Source organism: Lissotriton helveticus, chromosome 2_1 (assembly GCF_964261635.1).
Source record: "Lissotriton helveticus chromosome 2_1, aLisHel1.1, whole genome shotgun sequence".
Classification (NCBI taxonomy): domain Eukaryota; kingdom Metazoa; phylum Chordata; class Amphibia; order Caudata; family Salamandridae; genus Lissotriton; species Lissotriton helveticus.
Window position 1 is genome coordinate 1,059,591,694 of NC_136059.1, and position 18,262 is coordinate 1,059,609,955.

Consider the following 18,262-nt stretch of genomic DNA (forward strand, 5'->3'; position numbering starts at 1 on the left):
TTCATAGGACTCCGGTTCCCTAATTTAGAACCTTGTGTAGTCTGCTCACTTTGCTTTTTGCCAATGCGGGTTGACCATTATTAAAGATTTTTGTAAAGGTTACAACCTCCACATTTTTTAATTACACTAGCACACTCGCGCATAGTCACTCTTAATTTGGGCACTGTCACACTCACCACATCCCGCTCCGCTATAACCAGGCGTTGTAGCACGCTAGGGTGACACTCTGTCACCCTAGCGGGGACCCGATGATGAAGCATGTCACCAACTAGTGGTGAGTGAGGGTCCTTCTTAAAGATAAGAGTTTTTCCCTTCTCTTTAAAGCTAATTGTGGTGAAGTCATGTACCCGTTGGGTACCTCTTGGTAAGGGACCAGGACGGGTGTTACTAGGTTGTTAAAGACTAGACACAATGCACGTGTGATTGTGGGAGTAATCAACCACTATCACAATACTGAAGGAGCCAACAATTTCTTCTTGAGTTCTATTAGCACTTTTTTCTCTTCATTTTCCACTAAGTCACTCCTCTGTTGTTATTTGCAAATTAGCTTGGGGTACAGGAGTGTCTACTCATGCCCTTTCTCTCTTGTTGTTAACTAACTGGATATTGAGCAGCGTGCAGCTGCGAGAGTAGTGAGTTTGTTTGTCTTCTAATTTTCATTTGTAGTTGAGTTGAAATTTCGCTTCCTATCATGGAGGATCAGGGCCTTTCTTTCTCTAGGGAGGAAGTAGATGCAATACTGGGGGATGGTTCCCTTTTTTCAGACCCACTGTTGGCACATGCAATCTCGCAGACTGGAGACTGGGGAAAAATTGGGGGAATTAAAACGCAGCAGGATAAGGGCTATATTACATGGGACCATGACTAAGGAGTATCTGACTAATAATGCTGCTCCGAAGGGGCTGCTAGTTACCAATGCCCCGAGAATATTCCTTGAGGATGCAGTTTTCCGCAGAGAGTGGGCACAGATCGCGTGGCACTGCACACAGGATTGGGGTATTTTAATCATCAAGACGGCACTACGACTTTCGGAAGCACTCATGGTAGAAACACAGACCACAGAAGCCCACTTTAAAGCCACCATCACTGGGTATAAAAAAAGACTCGACGAGCTCAATAAAGAACAGAATGAGTTCTGAGAGAATTTAGCCCAGTCCAAATCACAAAAATTACAAAAAAATCTAAAGAGATGGTCTTATGCTAAAGTGTATCCTTACTCCACACCTGAATTCACCCCTTCTACGAATGCAGGGTATAACTCGGACTCCTCCGCAGACTCCAATACAAGTGGTTCAAGCACTGATAGCACTGGCAGAAGGGCAAGAGGAAGGGGCAGAGGAAGAGGGAGAGGATGAGGCCAACAACAATTTGCTGCCGACCCGCATCCCTCAACCTGGCACATACCATTCCCCCAACAAGGGATGGGTCCTTACCATCCCAATCCTTACCAGTCCCCATTCCCTCCTATGATGGGCTGGAACCCACATTTCATGCCATATCCACCAATGAACCAACAAGGATACCTGCATCCTTTTCAGGACAGAGGCAGGCGGGGCAATCGTTGGAGACAAAAAGGAACCAACCAAGTCCACTGGGGCCAAGCAGAGAGCACAGGGGATCTCACCAAGACGACAGCAGGGGACCAGAGACCAGGCCCCAGCAATGCGAAACCCTAGTAGTCAACCTTTCATCTCATAATCTCTCGATGGCAGAAAGTGCAGTCTTAGAGAAAGGACTGGGGTTCATCCCTACGCCCCGGCTAGACCGGTTTAAACTCCATTGTGAAGTGAGTCAGTTCTTTAGAAAACTGCGACTGAGGAACTATTTTGAATCCGCTGAAAAAGATCAAGCGGTAGGGACAGAAAGTGATACCAACTTCAAGTTGAAATCAACCTTTTCGCCTCCTCCACACACTGTCTCACTAGAGATCCTGGCCTTCGAACAGGCAGTGTTTAAGGAAGTAGAGCAACTGCAAGAACCAACCCCCTTTAAAAATCTAACCGCAGATGAGTTCAAGGCGATCCAATCCTTGAAGAAGAATAACAATATCATCATAAAAAGTGCGGATAAGGGGGGTGGCATCGTGATTCTCAATAAGGGTGATTACGATGCAGAATGCCTGTGCCTTTTGAAAAACGTTACCAACTACATCCCCTTAGAGATGGATCCGACGGACGACCTGAGAGACGAAATCTGTGAACTAGTTTCGACAGCTGAAAGGGATGGCTGTATCACAAAGGAGGCGGCAGATTTTTTGACGACTTCGGAAGTACTTTTATGTACTACCAAAAAGTCACAAGAACATACTACCCCCTCCCGGAAGACGGATTGTTTCTGGCCTAGGTTCACTCCTGGAACCTCTTTCTAAATATTGTGATTTCTTTTTACGACCTATTATCCAATCCACAAGTACCTATCTGAAGGATACTAAAAGCTTCCTGTCATTATTGAGGACGATCACCTTACCCAACAATCTATGCTTTCTTGTCTCGATGGACATCGAGAGTTTATATACCTGCATTCCGCAGGATGAGACCATCAAGGTTGTGAAAGAAGCCCTTGACAGAACACCCTGGGATTTCAACACATCCAGGGATTTCATAATTGATTGCGCCACCCTTGCCATGAAACGCAACTTTTTCGAGCATGATGGAAAGATCTACCTGCAAGCCACGGGGACCTCGATGGGCAGCACTTTTGCCCCTTCGGTGGCGGGTCTCTATGTTTTCGATTTTGAGTCTAAGTACATCTTGAGACCACAGAACCCATATGGCAATAACATCATCTTATGGTAACGCTATATAGATGATGTTTTTTTAATTTGGCATGGTGAGGAGGCTATTTTGTTTGATTTTTTTGCATGGCTCAACAGGTGCGACAACCATCTAAGATTCACCCATGAACATTCAAGGGATGAACTGACTTTTTTGGATGTCAGGATCAGCAGAAAGGACGACCGGCTTGAAACCACTACCTTGTACAAGCCGACTGCCAAAAACAATCTGCTGCATTTTACCAACTATCATCCCAGAGCCCTACGGGAGAACCTCCCGTATGGGCAGTATCTCAGGATACGTCGCAACTGTAGTAATCTTACTGACTATAAACTTCAAGCCAATGCACTTTCTGCTAAACTGAAAAACAGAGGATATCCCCAAGGGATAATCAATAAGAGCCAAAAGAGGGCCCACAACCAACAGAGGGATGCTTTGTTGGATGATAATCCCCCGAAAGAGAATGAGGAGATCCCTTTAACATGCGTGACTACCTTTAACTCACTATCCAATGCAGTGAGTAAAAGCATCAGTAAAAACTGGAGAATCATCACCAGTAATAAAACTGATTGGAAAAAGCCTCTTTTCTCTTACAAGAGAGCAACTAGCCTCAAGGACTCCTTGGTCCATACACGAAAACGAAATGAAAGAACTGACCACTCTACACCTAGTGTACTCAATGCATGGGGCTTACCACCAGTGAAAGGACACTACCCGTGTGGTAATTGCAATGTGTGCCACCTTACTTCCAATACTAAACACCTGGATCTGGCTGATGGCACACGATGGGAACAACGCAGCCACACGAACTGCAACACCACCAACGTGGTGTACCTAATAACGTGTAGATGTAGTCTTCAGTATGTAGGAATGACATCACGACGCATCAAAATCAGAATATGCGAACACCGAAGCAATATACTGTGTAAAAAAGCCTCAACTAAACTAACAGCACATTTTCTACATCTAAACCACACACCAAATGATTTACAGTGGACCATTCTGGAGCATCAAGAAAATGGATCCGAAGCCTCACTTTTTTAAAAGGAGCAACGCTGGGTATATCGCCTTGGCACCAACAGAGTTGGTCTCAATGACGATATACCTTGGGGCAGCGTATTAAGAAGATAGGACAGTATACATACAACATAGGAAATGTAATTTCTCAGCATGATGCAACCTTCTTTTTAAAAAAAACCCGTTACCCCTCTACCCTGCCTCTTTATATGCAATCAATCAGTGAGCCAGGGTGGGAGGGAGTCAATAACACCTCTCAGGGTTAATATCTCTTTGGTCTGTTTAGTTTGATTCCACTAGGGACCCTGCATTTTGCCAGGGTAGTCCTATTGATATTCAGTACCGATCTCACGCATTATGCGTGAGGAGTAGCTGACCCTGTCGATCGTGATATTACTGAATTCCTTCTTTGTGATTCCTTCTTATTATACATATTTTTTGTGTATTAGTATATCAATCAGGGGATCTTAGTGAATATTATAATCCCCAAGGAGTCTATTTTCAACTAGGGTCTTCACCGTGTCTCGAACCCCTACATTTGTTCACCTTTAAGGGATTGTATCACTTTAAATGCCCGGGGTAGGGACTACGTGACGCGATCCCACTGAACCCACGTGATGTACTTTGGCCATCCAGGTGGATATATGATTAAATCCAGCCCCCACCTCCATACCAGCATTGCCGGGAGGCAGCAGCCTAGAACGTAGGTTTTGGGCGGGGAGCCGCGAGTGCCGAAGTAAGTCCTTAATGGTTCGTTCTTTGCTCCATTGCACCTGTACGGAGCACGGGCTCCCCGCAGACCGATTGAGAGCTGACTGATTCACGCTTTCTTTTTCTAGATAGCCACCGCGTGAAACAGACCCGCGCTGCCCGCACTGAAGGGGTGTGTCATCGTCTCTTTTACAGTGAGTACCAACGGCTTCGGAGTAAGCAGACCACTCTAGCATCTAGTTCCCCGGGTGAAGGGGAGAGCCCTCGGGTTTATGTACATTCTCCCGTCTTTTTATGAACTTAGACAACGAAATTTCTCTATCATTACTCAACTGCAACTAGAAAACAGGCACAAACGAACTAAATGTACAAGGTTAGTCCTGCTGAAGTTAGTCGCAGGGTGTTCACGTGTCTTGCCCCGCAAATCGCTGGCCTAGTCGGCCGGATATTTGGGCATATTGTCTCAAGAATTAGAGCAAGCACATTTTGAATTAGTTAGAGGACTTACCACCGGAATCAAACGATGGCATACATTCCTTTTATTTAAGAAATGTTAAGATCCTCACTATTAATATTGTCTTTTGTGATCATTGGACCTGACCCTGAGATCCGATTATGTGTTATTGTCTGTCTTTTTCTTTCCTTACAGGTTTCCTATGATTATTCCTGCTAAAGGCAGGGGATAACTACGGATACTGATGTGTGAATCCTCACACATTTTTTATATGAAATAAAACTGTTTTTCACATTTAGAGCCTCCCGGGAAGGTGCGCCTTAGCGCGCGCACACCACCGGAGGACTTTATGTTAGGTCCTGAAGAATGCTGAGCAAATTGCATTGAATACAGCAGAAACATGTCGACCATTTTTTCATAGGACTCCGGTTCCCTAATTTAGAACCTTCTGTAGTCCGCTCACTTTGATTTTAGCCAATGCGGGTTGACCATTATTAAAGATTTTTGTAAAGGTTACAGCCTCCGCATTTTTTAATTACACTAGCACACTCACGCATAGTCACTCTTAATTTGGTCACTGTCACACTCACCACATCCCGCTCCGCTGTAACCAGGCGTTGTAGCACGCTAGGGTGACACTCGGTCACCCTAGCGGGGACCCGATGATGAAGCATGTCACCAACTAGTGGTGAGTGAGGGTCCTTCTTAAAGATAAGAGTTTTTCCCTTCTCTTTAAAGCTAATTGTGGTGGAGTCATGTACCCGTTGGGTACCTCTTGGTAAGGGACCAGGACGGGTGTTACTAGGTTGTTAAAGACTAGACACAATGCACGTGTGATTGTGGGAGTAATCAACCACTATCACAATACTGAAGGAGCCAACAATTTCTTCTTGAGTTCTATTAGCACTTTTTTCTCTTCATTTTCCACTAAGTCACTCCTCTGTTGTTATTTGCAAATTAGCTTCGGGTACAGGAGTGTCTACTCATGCCCTTTCTCTCTTGTTGTTAACTAACCGGTAGAATCTTGCCAACTGTTGGATATACACAGAAGTTTTTACCATACATTTGGTTGCCCAGTTTACTTGTACAACCTTTGAGGAGCGACCCCCAGATACACTACTACTGATTCTCAAACAAAGGAACATATGTAAAGAACTTAAACAGTACCAAAACAGTTGAATAAATCTACAAAACACTAAAGAAATGTGACACCAATTTATAAACTGTATTTATAGGAATTTTTAGACACAACAATGAAAAAGGTCCACCAGAGGGTTCCGGAGATATAGAATTAACAAGGTATGATAAATCAAAGCATTTCACTCAACCACAAACAAGCATGGCACATCAAACGAATATGACACGAATAAACTCTTTTTCCTGAAAAGTTGGGCTAGTTGGATTACGGTCACTTTAGGCAACCAACTCCTGTAGGGACCTCAGAATCAGTAGCCTCCACAGATAAAGCAGTTCTCAGTCAGTTGCAGGCACTTTTATCTGTTGCAATGCTGCCTGTGGAAGTAGTCCTGATGCAAGGGATGCAGGCTGCTGAAGTTGCTCAAGGGTGCTGTCAATTCAATACGGTTTGCGAGGGTTTTCCTGCGGTTACTCCTCAGTAAACTGAGGTGATAAGGCGGTACTGGTCACAGGGTCGATGTACCTCGAAGTCCTGTCAGTGCTGGTAGAAGTCCAGGCACACTGAGCTACCAGCTGCCCGGTATCACGGTCACAGTGAAATCCTTTCCTGGACGATAACTCATCTTCTGGACAACCAAGCTGCACTCAAATGGCTCTCCCTTCTCAGCAAACTCAGGTGCTCCTTTCAGCGTTAGATCCTGGTGCTGCACAGCAGCAGTTGGCAGCAGCATAAAGATTCTAGGCTACCAAGGTACCCCAGCAGGCTTCTCAGCTGTTGTCGACCTGTGCTGTGAAAAAGAGGTCAGCCAACTGACTTTGGAGTCTCTGCTGGGCTCTGGAGAGGACTTCTCCACAAGTAGGACAGAGCAGACAAGTCCCTCTTCTTTGCTAGCTACCAGGTTCAGCAGGTGTAGTTCACACCAGTACAGCCTCTCTTTCCCAGTTCCACGTTGCAGCAGAGCAGTCCTTCTGTGGTCATTCTTCGATTCCAGTCAAGATCTGATTTCTGGGTGCCAGGGGTGCCCTATTTATGCTCAGAAAACAACCCCAGAATAGGATGCGGGTTGTACAAAATGGGATACCATTTTCCCTCTATCTTGATGACAACTTCCTGGGAAGCGTGGCATTTAGCTACTCCAAAATGCACCATTTTGCTCACTCTCAACATGGCAGAACCCCTCTCTTGGCGTCCAGAGCTCATTAACCCAACGCAGAGGTGTGGCTACCAAGAAGACTACATGCCCTGAAAAACAAACCAGTTTGACCACTGGCTTCCCCTTTCCTGCCTCTAGTGCCAGCCTGTCTACCTACACAATAGAGCAGCCCCTCTCTCAAGTGCCCTTCAAAGGCGGTTTCTCCTTTGAAGCTTGCCTTTTGGGCCGACAGAGTTGTGGCTTCCTGCAGGAGAGGAGAAACACCTCTCTCCAGGGCAATCTTTTATTGTCTCCTTTCCTGAGAAACGTTTGCATGTTTACGCAGGAGGGCATAAAGCGGTCTACAGGACTGACCCCATGTACAGCAGTAAACGGGAACTGGAAACCTTGGGCAACTAAAGTGGCATCTCCTATTTATAAAGTTCCAGGAGTCCTGCAAGACGTTTGCAGTTGGGTCTGGACAGATTGTGCTGTAAGCAAACACGACAAAGACTACTAGGGAAATATGGTCTGGGTTTCCCGATGCTATCCGGCAGACTGAGACCCTTCAAATGGTGCTGACACTGGGTGGTGACTGACACTTTGTGTCACTCTTCTACAGGGCATTGAGGAGGAATAAAATGAACGGGACTTCCAGGCAAGACACACCTGGGACCAGGGGACACAACTCACTGACTGAGTGGAGAGAGGAAAGCACACTTACCAAAGGGGTATAGAGTAACACCAAATGTAAGCTCATACATTTCAACTACTTACATTGCACGTACCGAACCCCGATAAAGCTGAGCAGAGTATACATAGGGAGAACATCAGTGTGTCCGTGCTGCAGAACGGATGGCGCCTTTTTCTTACACATGGCAAAGGCATGGTGCAGGAGTATTGGGCACTGGCAATAGATAGACTGGAGGGAGTATCTGGAATTGCTTGAGTGCACTCTGAGTGCACTCTGCAACACTGTATACATGGCATAATTAAGAGACCAAAAGGGAAAAAGATGCAATACAAGTTTATACAACTTGCTCTGGTGCTGGCAAAGAGGCAGTTAGCCATGGACTGAATGGAAGACAACAGCCCATCACTTTGATGCAACATGGTATAGTGCGCACTAGCTGAGGAAACGCACATCCGCCTTTCCAGAAGAGGTGATAAGGTTCTAGAAGATATGGACTCCTGGGCTGATACTTTACAAGCATTTCGGGAAATGGAGATGAGAGGTGATTGCGGACAGGGTCGGACAAAGGACAGAGATAGCGGGATCAGTTAATACAGGATGGGAAGGATTGGGCTAGTAAGGTAACAGTACTATCATTGATGATTGGAGGAGAAGAGCTGGGAGGGGAAGAGTACCTCTGCTTGAATAAGGGACAACATGAATGTATATATGGCCCCGTACAGGAGGCGGGAGACCCGTTAACTTGATGTAATAAAGAGGAGTGTGCGCTTTTGTGCTGGGAGGAATGCAGGACTACTGAGATACAGTAATATGTAGTATTTTATTTTTTTTTTGCAGAGTTTTATATAGCACGAACTAGAACCAAACCGAATCAGTTATCAGAGCGCTTTACATAGCACCAGTTACGTTACATGAGGACACACTTTGATTTTAGGCACTGGGAGATTAAGTGATTTGCCCAGAATCACAGGGGGTTTTTGGCGTCGTTACCGAGACTCGAACCCAGTTCCTCCAGGTCCGAGGTCGAGCGCCTTAGAAGTTAGGCCAACCCCTCTCCCTCTCTAGTATGATTCAGAGCCAATACACCAGTACCTAGTATTCAGAATGGGGGCAAAAACTGGGAGTGAACCTGCAAAAAGCCTTTTTCCTTACAAACAAATTAGAGACTATTTTCTTTTTTTTAAGGAAAGAAGCACTGACAAATTTTATGTATTAATCAACAGAAAATGGAGAATGGTATTTTTGTTGTTGTTTTTCTGTTAACTGATAACATAAAAGCAACAGAAAATACCAGAAATTACATGAATTAAAAGCATTTTACTTCTAGATATACTATATTAGCAATCACAAACTAGCAGAGTTGAAATTGTAGAAAAATCATGAAAACAATGTTTCACTTCAGTAATAGGTTGACCCCTTGAAAAGGTAATTTAGAGCATACTGAGATTGTTGGATTGTGAAAGTAAATCATCTTTTAATGCAGTAGAGAGGATTGGTGTTCCATTTCTTACCAGCAGTGGCAACATGGTACATGATATTTCAATTAAACAATATAACCAGAGTATACATGTTATACATTTACCCAACAATGGTGGATAGCTTCACTTGGATATTGTGTGAATATCGTCTGGTGGCAAGAGAAGCAAATACCTTGAAAAAGTTGAAAATTAAACTAAAGAGAAATATTAGAAAAATGTAAGAGGGAGCACACATATTCCAAAAAGTTGGAAAAATGTGCACAATTTGGTTAATTGTACTCAAGTTAAAACTGGTGTGAAATGGAAGCCAACGTGATGGATGCGAGATAACATGCTCCAACCATAAACATCCAGCAGCACCCTGAAGTGTTGGATAGGACTTGGCTGTAACCATGCTGGACCAGTGTTCACCATTGCTTGAGGCACCCTTCTCTTGTTCCTGGAGACACCTCAGCTGCATGTACGCCATGCAGACACAACTGAGACAAGGAGCTGGGTGATAGGAGCAGCCTGTGCTGCCATGAAAGGAGCCAGCTGAAGTGTGATTAAGAATCCCAGGATACTCCAGAACTGCAAGGCCAGGGACCCATGTTAAAGAGCCATGCATCAGTATGCTTCCTGAGAAGGTTGGTGCAATAATTGAAGTGGAAAAAAAAGTGTGAGAAGGCCCAACAGATGGCAGCTATGCCAGAATTTCTTACTTAAAGTGAGTACCTTACTCAAAAATTGACAGGGTACTATGGACAAACCTAAACGGTATTAAATACTATGTGTGTGCATTTCAAGAAAATATATTCAGTGCCACACTGTTCTTGGAACAATAACTTTGAAACAGTAGAACAACATACTTGGGCATTCTTGCATCAGTGACAACCATGGCTCTGCTGAAATCCACTTTAAGATCCATTGGCTCCAAGATGTGCTGAGATGAGCGTTTGATTTTTCGCGCTTCCTTCCAATTTTCACCTAAAATATAAATTTGCTTAATTTGGTTTACAATACAAGTTAAAATATTGCATCACCTGGTCCACTTCTGCCATTCATGCTCACATGGGAGGGGATGCAATTTCCTCAGAGAAATGCCATTTAGGTGATAAATGTTTCAAAAGTTAACATCTATTAACCTCTTGGATGCTCATGACGAGCTCAGCTCGTCATGAGCGACGGCGCTCCGGTGCTCATGACGAGCTCAGCTCGTCATGACCGCGCCCGTTACTTGGAACGCTCGCACCCTGGGCTGATTCCCCTGCTGTGCTGAACGTTCCATGGGAACGGGCGCGGTCATGACGAGCTCAGCTCGTCATGAGCACCGGAGCGCCGTGGCTCATGACGAGCTGACCTCGTCATGAGCATGGGGGCGCTGTACGTGCCCCCCCGCCCCCCAGCACAGCGGGGGAATCCCCTCAGCTGCGAAGGGGTTAAAACAAGTTGACGTTATTAAGCACTAACTGAGCGGAGTTTGGGAAATGATGAGTGGACCCCAAGCATGGGATGGCTGTTAAGAAAATCGAAGCGAATATCGAAAGAGTATTATAGCATTCAGGGAGACAAGCATCAATATAAAGCTATTACAGCTGCAGATTGGGAACTTTTAGAGGCTACAGGTTCAACATCTCTACAGAACAGATCCTACTTCAACATGACAGTACTATGTGAACAAAGTCTATTACCCAGGTGTGCTTTTGACTAAAAAAGAAATGCAATATTCCTCGCTAAATAAAAGATTACACTAAGAGAGTATATATAAGGGAGTATGAAAACATATGTAAAATGGGACAAATTATCACTCATTAACGGGACATGCAGGCAGGCAAACCTAGTTGCGATGGGCATTTCACACAAATTTCTCTATCTACTGATTGCTGTCCTCCTGAAGACTGCACCCCATACCATTATTTTACATATATTAAAATTCCTAAATTGACTCTTTCTAAAACTTCCCATAATAATAGGAGGTTGATCTCTTCATGAATGGAGATTTAATGATTAGGGTTAGTTTAGAAAGTGTTATAGATGGAAGGCAATTTGTTCACATTTTCTTTCTTTATTTCTTTGCATTACACTGGATAACCATGGGGACACAATATTTGGAAGAGTGTTAAATTCATGATATTGTCTGCATTCTTTCATATTTAGGTAGATATAACTTGTACTATAATATCCCAGTCTGCAACAGGGGCTCCTCAGCCATGTGCAGTAACACCTCACTTACGACTCCTGGCAGGACACGTACATTTTGGGAGAAACCCTTGCTACAGAAAATTGAATTTAATATAACACCCCACAAGTTGAGATCTTTATTTGGGTTTTCGTATAGCATTTTAGTAAAAATGGCATTTTATTTAAGGTCTAATCATTAAGCTTCCTTTATGCCCTAATTCGCTCAATTTTACATGGCTTACAATGCCACCATCACAGACATTTAAGTGGACCTTTAGTCAAAGTGTTCAAGGAACCAAACATCTAACAACCTCCTTTCAATCCCATTTAACAATGAGGAAATGTATCTTCCAGCATCTAAAAACACATTAATCACTAACAATCTAGATTTATAACTGCACATTGAATGCAGGGAGAGGCTTAATTGGGAGAGGACAGGGTTTAGTTCAGGGGATACAGACAAATTAACATATGCATGTGCAATTTTGGAACAGGATTTTGAAAGACCCTACTAGAAGTACCATACTTTACAAACAGGCCTGAAATTTGAAATATGTTTGGAATTTATAAACCCATCCAGAGCAATGTGATGTCTTTAGCCATGACTGCTGCACACCTGGTGATAACCTGTACCTGAAAATGCAAGCAAACCAGAAACCAATAAATGTAGAGATGAAATAAGTCTGAACACAATAGAATAGTTGCCGCTCATGCCCACAATTTAAAATGGATTTAATTCAGACATCTGATTTAGGTCTTTCCTAGCCTGTTCAATCTGGGGCAAAAATTCCATTTTATTTTTTCTGCTTTTGTCTAAAAGTGGTGGGTGCAATATGCTGGTAACTATAGTTATTTTTGATCTGTGCCTTCTAACACAAGAAACTAAGTGAGAGGATAGGAAGAACGCTGCAACTTTGGAAGAACTGTCCTTTCTTCCCATTTGTGTTCCAAAATACGCTATAAAAGATCAATTTGAGACAACAGGATCATAACCTTTAACATTGTAAGCGAGCTGACATCCCAATCAATGAGGGATTATGTTGAGAACTGTTGATGAGCCACCAGTTTTTCAATTAAACAGAGTAATGTGAAGACATTTCACACCGTTTTCGTAATGGTCCTTCCAACCACAGCAGTGACAGCTCATAGATTCAAAGATAATTTCGAATGTTTTTATTGGATACAGTAGGCATTAAATTAATATAGCAAAGTATGTGGTATTAAAAGATACATAAAAAATGTACTGGGTGTAAAACAGGGTTGGGGTTAAAGACTGAGTTTTATGCTAGATTTTTATAGTATCTACAGATTATTTAACGCAGGTTCATTTAGATTCATTGTAAGTAACTTTATCTTATGTGAATAACCTAATAATTTGCCAGAGATCCAGCCCCTGGGCTCTACATTTGACATCAAAGTTAGAGGGATCTTAATCTATGATCCCTAAGGAGCGTGAGAGTATAATGTAAAGGGATCTCCAAAATAGAGCTTTCCATTCACTAGCTAGTACGTCAAATGGTATTAATAAGAAAAACAGCCTTTTGTTAAATAGCAACATATTTGAATAGGTAATGATTCTCTTTGTACTGTCTAGTCTCAATCGAAATGCAAAACAAATAAAAATGAATGTGATTATCATAGCATTGTCTGAAAAACATAGCATCACATGTTGAGTGGATGCTTTAATTGATTGCACAAAGTGCAATTGTATTAAATGATTTTGATAAAACACCAAATAAAATGGCATCAAACCAACTATATTCATCCAAATTACTAAAAGATGGCAACATTAAACCTTTGCCTCTGCACATACTAAAAATAATTCATAAAGGAAAATTACTCAAACTAATGTAAAAGGGTAAGGCTTCCTAGCTATAGCTTTGATAAATAAAACTGGTAAATAAGAAGCTACTACAGATGGCATAAAACAGTATGATTTTAGTGACTCAACTCAGATCTATTACCAATCTTTCTTTTTCACGTCCTTGCACCAAATTACAGCTCACAAATTAAACAAGTATGGGTAAATATATACTCACTATGTTTGCTATAGAGAAGCTGCATACTGCTAAGCTGTATATCAAAACTTTCATAGGCTCTGGACATAATATCTTCAATGCTGTTTTGCCCGATTTTCAGCTGGGGCAGCTTTTTTCTACTTTTGCTGGTCATCTAAAAAGACACAAAATGATCAATTTAATGTAGTGCCCAATGTATACAGGCACTGTCAAGCTCTTAATTTGTACATTTGTTTTTTCAACAAAGCAGCATTACCAAAGCAGTTTTACATTAAACAACTAGAAATTAATCAAAGTTAATTGTTGCCAACACACAATGCTGTTTTATGGTGTTATGGTCTACGATGGAACAAGCAAACATGAGACTACTTAAGCCTATTTTTTGTGTCATTTAAATGAAATGATGGTTAGGATGTGAGGCCTACAAATAGAAGTCGAAAAACTGAACCTAAAAGACAAGTTATTACTTATGTAACGATATAGCTTTAAGAGACATTAGTTTGTGATAGATTCCATACCTTAGAATATATCTAGGCGTCAGACTGGATCCGGAAAGTTTTGCTTAGCAGTACCCCTGCGCGTCAGTAGGTGGCGTCCTGCGGCTCCGCATCCGTCACTGGCATCGTAAGTGCCGAGATGACATCACGGAGAATATTTAGGCGCCACCCATGCGCGCTGACGTCAGTTCTGTACACGACTTTCCTCGCCAGGAATGCAGAGCCATGCAAGATACTGGCCATTGGTGCATAAAACTAGGGCCCTAAAAGGGATGACCTTAACCCTAGTAATCAGTTAGCAGAACGGGGAGGATGGGTGGGGCGGTAAGGAATCTATCACTAACTAATGTCTCTTACAGATATAGCGTTACACAAGTAGTAACTTGTGCATCTGAAAGAGACACGTTAGTGATAGATTCCTTACCTTAGAATAGATACCCCAGCAATACCAACCCAGGTGGTGAATCTGCGAACAAGATTACACCAGAAAGTCACGAAGCACAGAACAGCCAAAGAAGCCGTCCCTCTGGACTTGACTGTCAAGGCAGTAATGCTTGGTAAACGTGTGCAGCGAGGCCCATGTAGCTGCCTGACAAATGTCCTGTAAGGGAACGCCGCGTCCCACTGCAGTAGTGGCTGCCGTTGCCCTGGTGGAATGGGCACGCAGCCCCACAGGAGGCTCCTTCTTAGCCAACGAGTAACAGGCCTTGATGCACAGATCGACCCACCGAGAGATGGTACGTTTGTGCATGGCGCAACCTTTTTTGGCACCCACGTAGCCAACAAAGGGCTGGTCATCCACCCGGAACTGCTGTGTGCGCTTCAGATAGAACGAGAGCGCATGTCTTGGGTCCAGACGGTGGAGCCTCTCTTCCTCTTTTGAAGGATGCGGAGGCGGAAAGAAGATGGGCAAAGTGATGGTCTGCCCGATGTGGAAGGGCGTGACAACCTTTGGCAGGAAAGAAGGCCGGGTCCTGAAAACCACCTTGTCCGGATGAATAGAAAGGAAAGGAGGTTTGGAAGAAAGAGCCTGGAGCTCACTCACTCTTCTGGCAGAGGTGATAGCAACCAGGAAAGCAGTATTTAAGGTGAGAAGACGTAAAGGACAGTTGTGAAGCGGCTCAAAGGGAGCGTACATCAAGTAAGTCAACACAAGATTCAAGTCTCACTGGGGCATTATAAGCGGAACCGGAGGGAACATGTGTGTAATGCCTTTCAGGAAAAGGTTAACAACCGGGGACTTAAAAAAAGAGAAAGGAAGCCGTAGAAAGGCGGAGATGGCAGAAAGATAACCTTTGATAGTGCCCAGAGCAGAGCCCTGCTGGGCCAAGGAACAGAAGGACTTCTGAAAGAGGGGCAGAAAGGGGATCCACAGCCTTCGCTGTGCACCATGTCACAAATTTGTTCCACCTACAGGCGTATACTGTTTTACTGGAGGAACGCCTGGCTGCCAAAATCATATCACAGACTTCAGGAGAAAGATCGAAAGCTGTCAATTGTCGCCACTCAATCTCCACACACGGAGGTGGAAGCTGGACAGGTTCGGGTGGAGGACCGTTCCCTGCTGCTGCGACAGAAGATCCTCCCGAAGAGGCAGTCGGATCGGGGGATCGATCGCCATGCTGAGTAACTCGGGATACCAGTATCTTCGTGCCCAATCTGGAGCCACAAGAATGACTTGGGCCCGGTCGCGCCAAATCTTCTTCAGCACTCTGGGCAGAAGTGGTATAGGCGGAAAGGTGTACAACAGACCACAACACCACTCACGCCGAAAAGCGTCGCCGAGCGAGTGCCGCCTTGGAAATTCCAACGCGCAGAGCTGATGACATTGCGCGTTCTTTTTGGTGGCGAATAGATCTAACCAAGGCTGCTAAAAGAGACCTTTCGCCACGTACGAGTTCAGATGCCATTCGTGATCCATCAAGAACCAGCGGCTGAGTTCGTCCGCTCTGGCGTTCGGAGAACCTGCCAGGTGTTGAACCACTAAGGTAATGCCTTGAAGTTCCAGCCATGTCCAGAGGCGCAGAGCCTCTTGACATAGGGTCCACGACCCCACCCCGCCCTGTTTCTGGCAATACCACTTGGTGGTGGTGTTGTCTGTAAACACCTGCACCACACTTCCCCGGACAGAGGGAAGGAATGCTTTCAGTGCAAGTCACATCACCCGCAGCTCCAAAAGGTTGATATGGAGCCGGGACTCCGCCGGAGACCAGAAGCCTCTGATCTCTGCCTCTCCCAAGTGGCCGCCCCATCCCAGGAGGGACGCATCCTTCACCACTGTGTGCTCCGGTTGGGGAAGGGAGAGGGATCTGCCACTGACCCAATCACAGATCGTGAGCCACCACTGCAACTGTTGAGCAGTGCCCTCCGAGATCTGGACATGATCGGACAGGTTTCCCCGATGCTGTGCCCACTGGAACTTCAGGTCCCACTGCAGAGCTCGCATATGCCATCTGGCATGTTTCACCAGCAGGGTGCAGGAGGCCAAGAGGCCCAGGAGCCGGAGGGTCATCCTGAATGAAAGCCGGGATAGAGGCCGAAAGATGAGATTCATAGCCTGAATATCCCGGACTCGCTGCTCAGGAGGATAAACCCGAAACAGCGTCGAATCCAGAACCGCTCCAATGGAGGAGAGCTTCTGAGAGGGACTCAGGTGCGACTTCGGCACATTGAAGGAAAACCCCAGCAGATGCAGGAGGTCGGCCGTAGTCTCAAGGTGGCTGACGATTGTTTGGGGTGAGCACGCCTTCAACAACCAGTCGTCAAGGGAGGGAAATACTGACACCCCAGACTTGCGCAGATGAGCTGCGACCACCGCCATCACTTTCGTGAACACCCGAGGGGCGCTGGTAAAGTCGAAGGGGAGCACGGCAAACTGAAAATGCTCCTGGCCCACCATGATCCGCAGGTAACGCCGGTGGGCTGCCAGGACGGGGATGACAAAATAAGCGTCCTGCAAGTCCAACGCTACCGTCCAGTCTCCAGGGTCTAGGGCAGCCAGGACCCGAGCCAGAGTCAGCATTTTGAACGTCTCCTTCCGGAGGAAGCGATTGACGTCCCGGAGGTCCAAGATGGGGCGCAGAACCCCCTTGTCTTTCTTGGGGACCAGAAAGTAGTGGGAATAACAGCCACATTCTACTTCCTGCCCAGGAACGCACTCGATGGCCCCCTTGGCTAAGAGGGCCATGACTTCCTGTTGGAGAAGAACCAAATGATCCCCCGACATGCGGTGGCACCGGGGTGGCATGGCTGGAGGGGAAGACAAAGAGAAGGGAGTAACCCTTGCGGATTATCTGCAGCACCCACTTGTCCAACATGATGTCGCACAAGTGGGGGAGGTGATGGCGGATCCTGCCACCCACCGGTATGGAGTGCTCCATGAAGCTCGGACTACGGAGGCTTGGAGGTAGAAGCAGCGGGTGTGGAGGTGGACTAACCCACACGCTGACTCCCAGACCCGCCCTTGCGGAAGCCGCGACCACTGTCGCACTGAGGCTGGTTCTGCACAGGCTTGTTGAAGGAACTCACCTGTGTGCCTCTGCCCTGGCCACGAAAGGAACGAAACCTAGGAGTGGCAGGGTTCTTCGCAGAAAGACCCAAGGACTTGACCGTGGCCCGCGAGTCCTTAAAGCGCTCCAACGTCAGCCTTATCGCCACACAGGCGGGTGCTATCAAAGGGCATATCCATGAGCGAGCTCTGAATATCGGGTGGGAACCCAGTCAAACACAACCAGGCGTGACGTCACAATGCCACCGTTGTAGAAATCGCCCTGCCCAACGAGTCTGCGGTGTCCAAACCACACCGAATGGCGAATTTAGCTGCATCCTTACCGACAGCAATCGCCTGAGAAAGGATAGCCTGGACCTCTACAAGGCACTGAGGCAACACTTGAGCAACGGAATCCGACACTGTGTGAGAGTAGGGGTCCAACAAGCAGGCAGTCTTCACCGGCTGCAGCCCCAGGCTGGCCGAAGAGAACAACCACTTACCAAACTGTTCCCGTTTTTTAGAGTCCTTGTCCGGCAGAGCCGAAGGAAAGGCACTCTGCGACGTCGAGGCCTTGATGACCAGACCCTCAGGCATGGGATGCGTGGTCAGAAAAGCCGGGTCGGCAGGTGCCGTGTGATATGATAGGATATGATATGATGATGATTTATATAGCGCACGGCTACGCAGGCAGAGTGTCCC

The 18,262-nt window shown here is 45.5% G+C and overlaps 1 protein-coding gene across 2 annotated transcripts in view; it reads right to left on the reverse strand.

Moving 5' to 3' along the window:
• VPS13A (vacuolar protein sorting 13 homolog A) overlaps positions 1-18,262 on the reverse strand; it is a 2,196,319-nt gene that overhangs the window by 1,683,271 nt on the left and 494,786 nt on the right. For both annotated transcript variants that reach the window (XM_078675860.1, XM_078675861.1), the window contains exons 21-22: positions 13,598-13,730; positions 10,247-10,364 (exon numbers count right to left, since the gene is read on the reverse strand). In XM_078675860.1, coding sequence (XP_078531986.1) covers positions 10,247-10,364; positions 13,598-13,730 — 251 coding nt within the window. The remainder of the gene's footprint in view (positions 1-10,246; positions 10,365-13,597; positions 13,731-18,262) is intronic.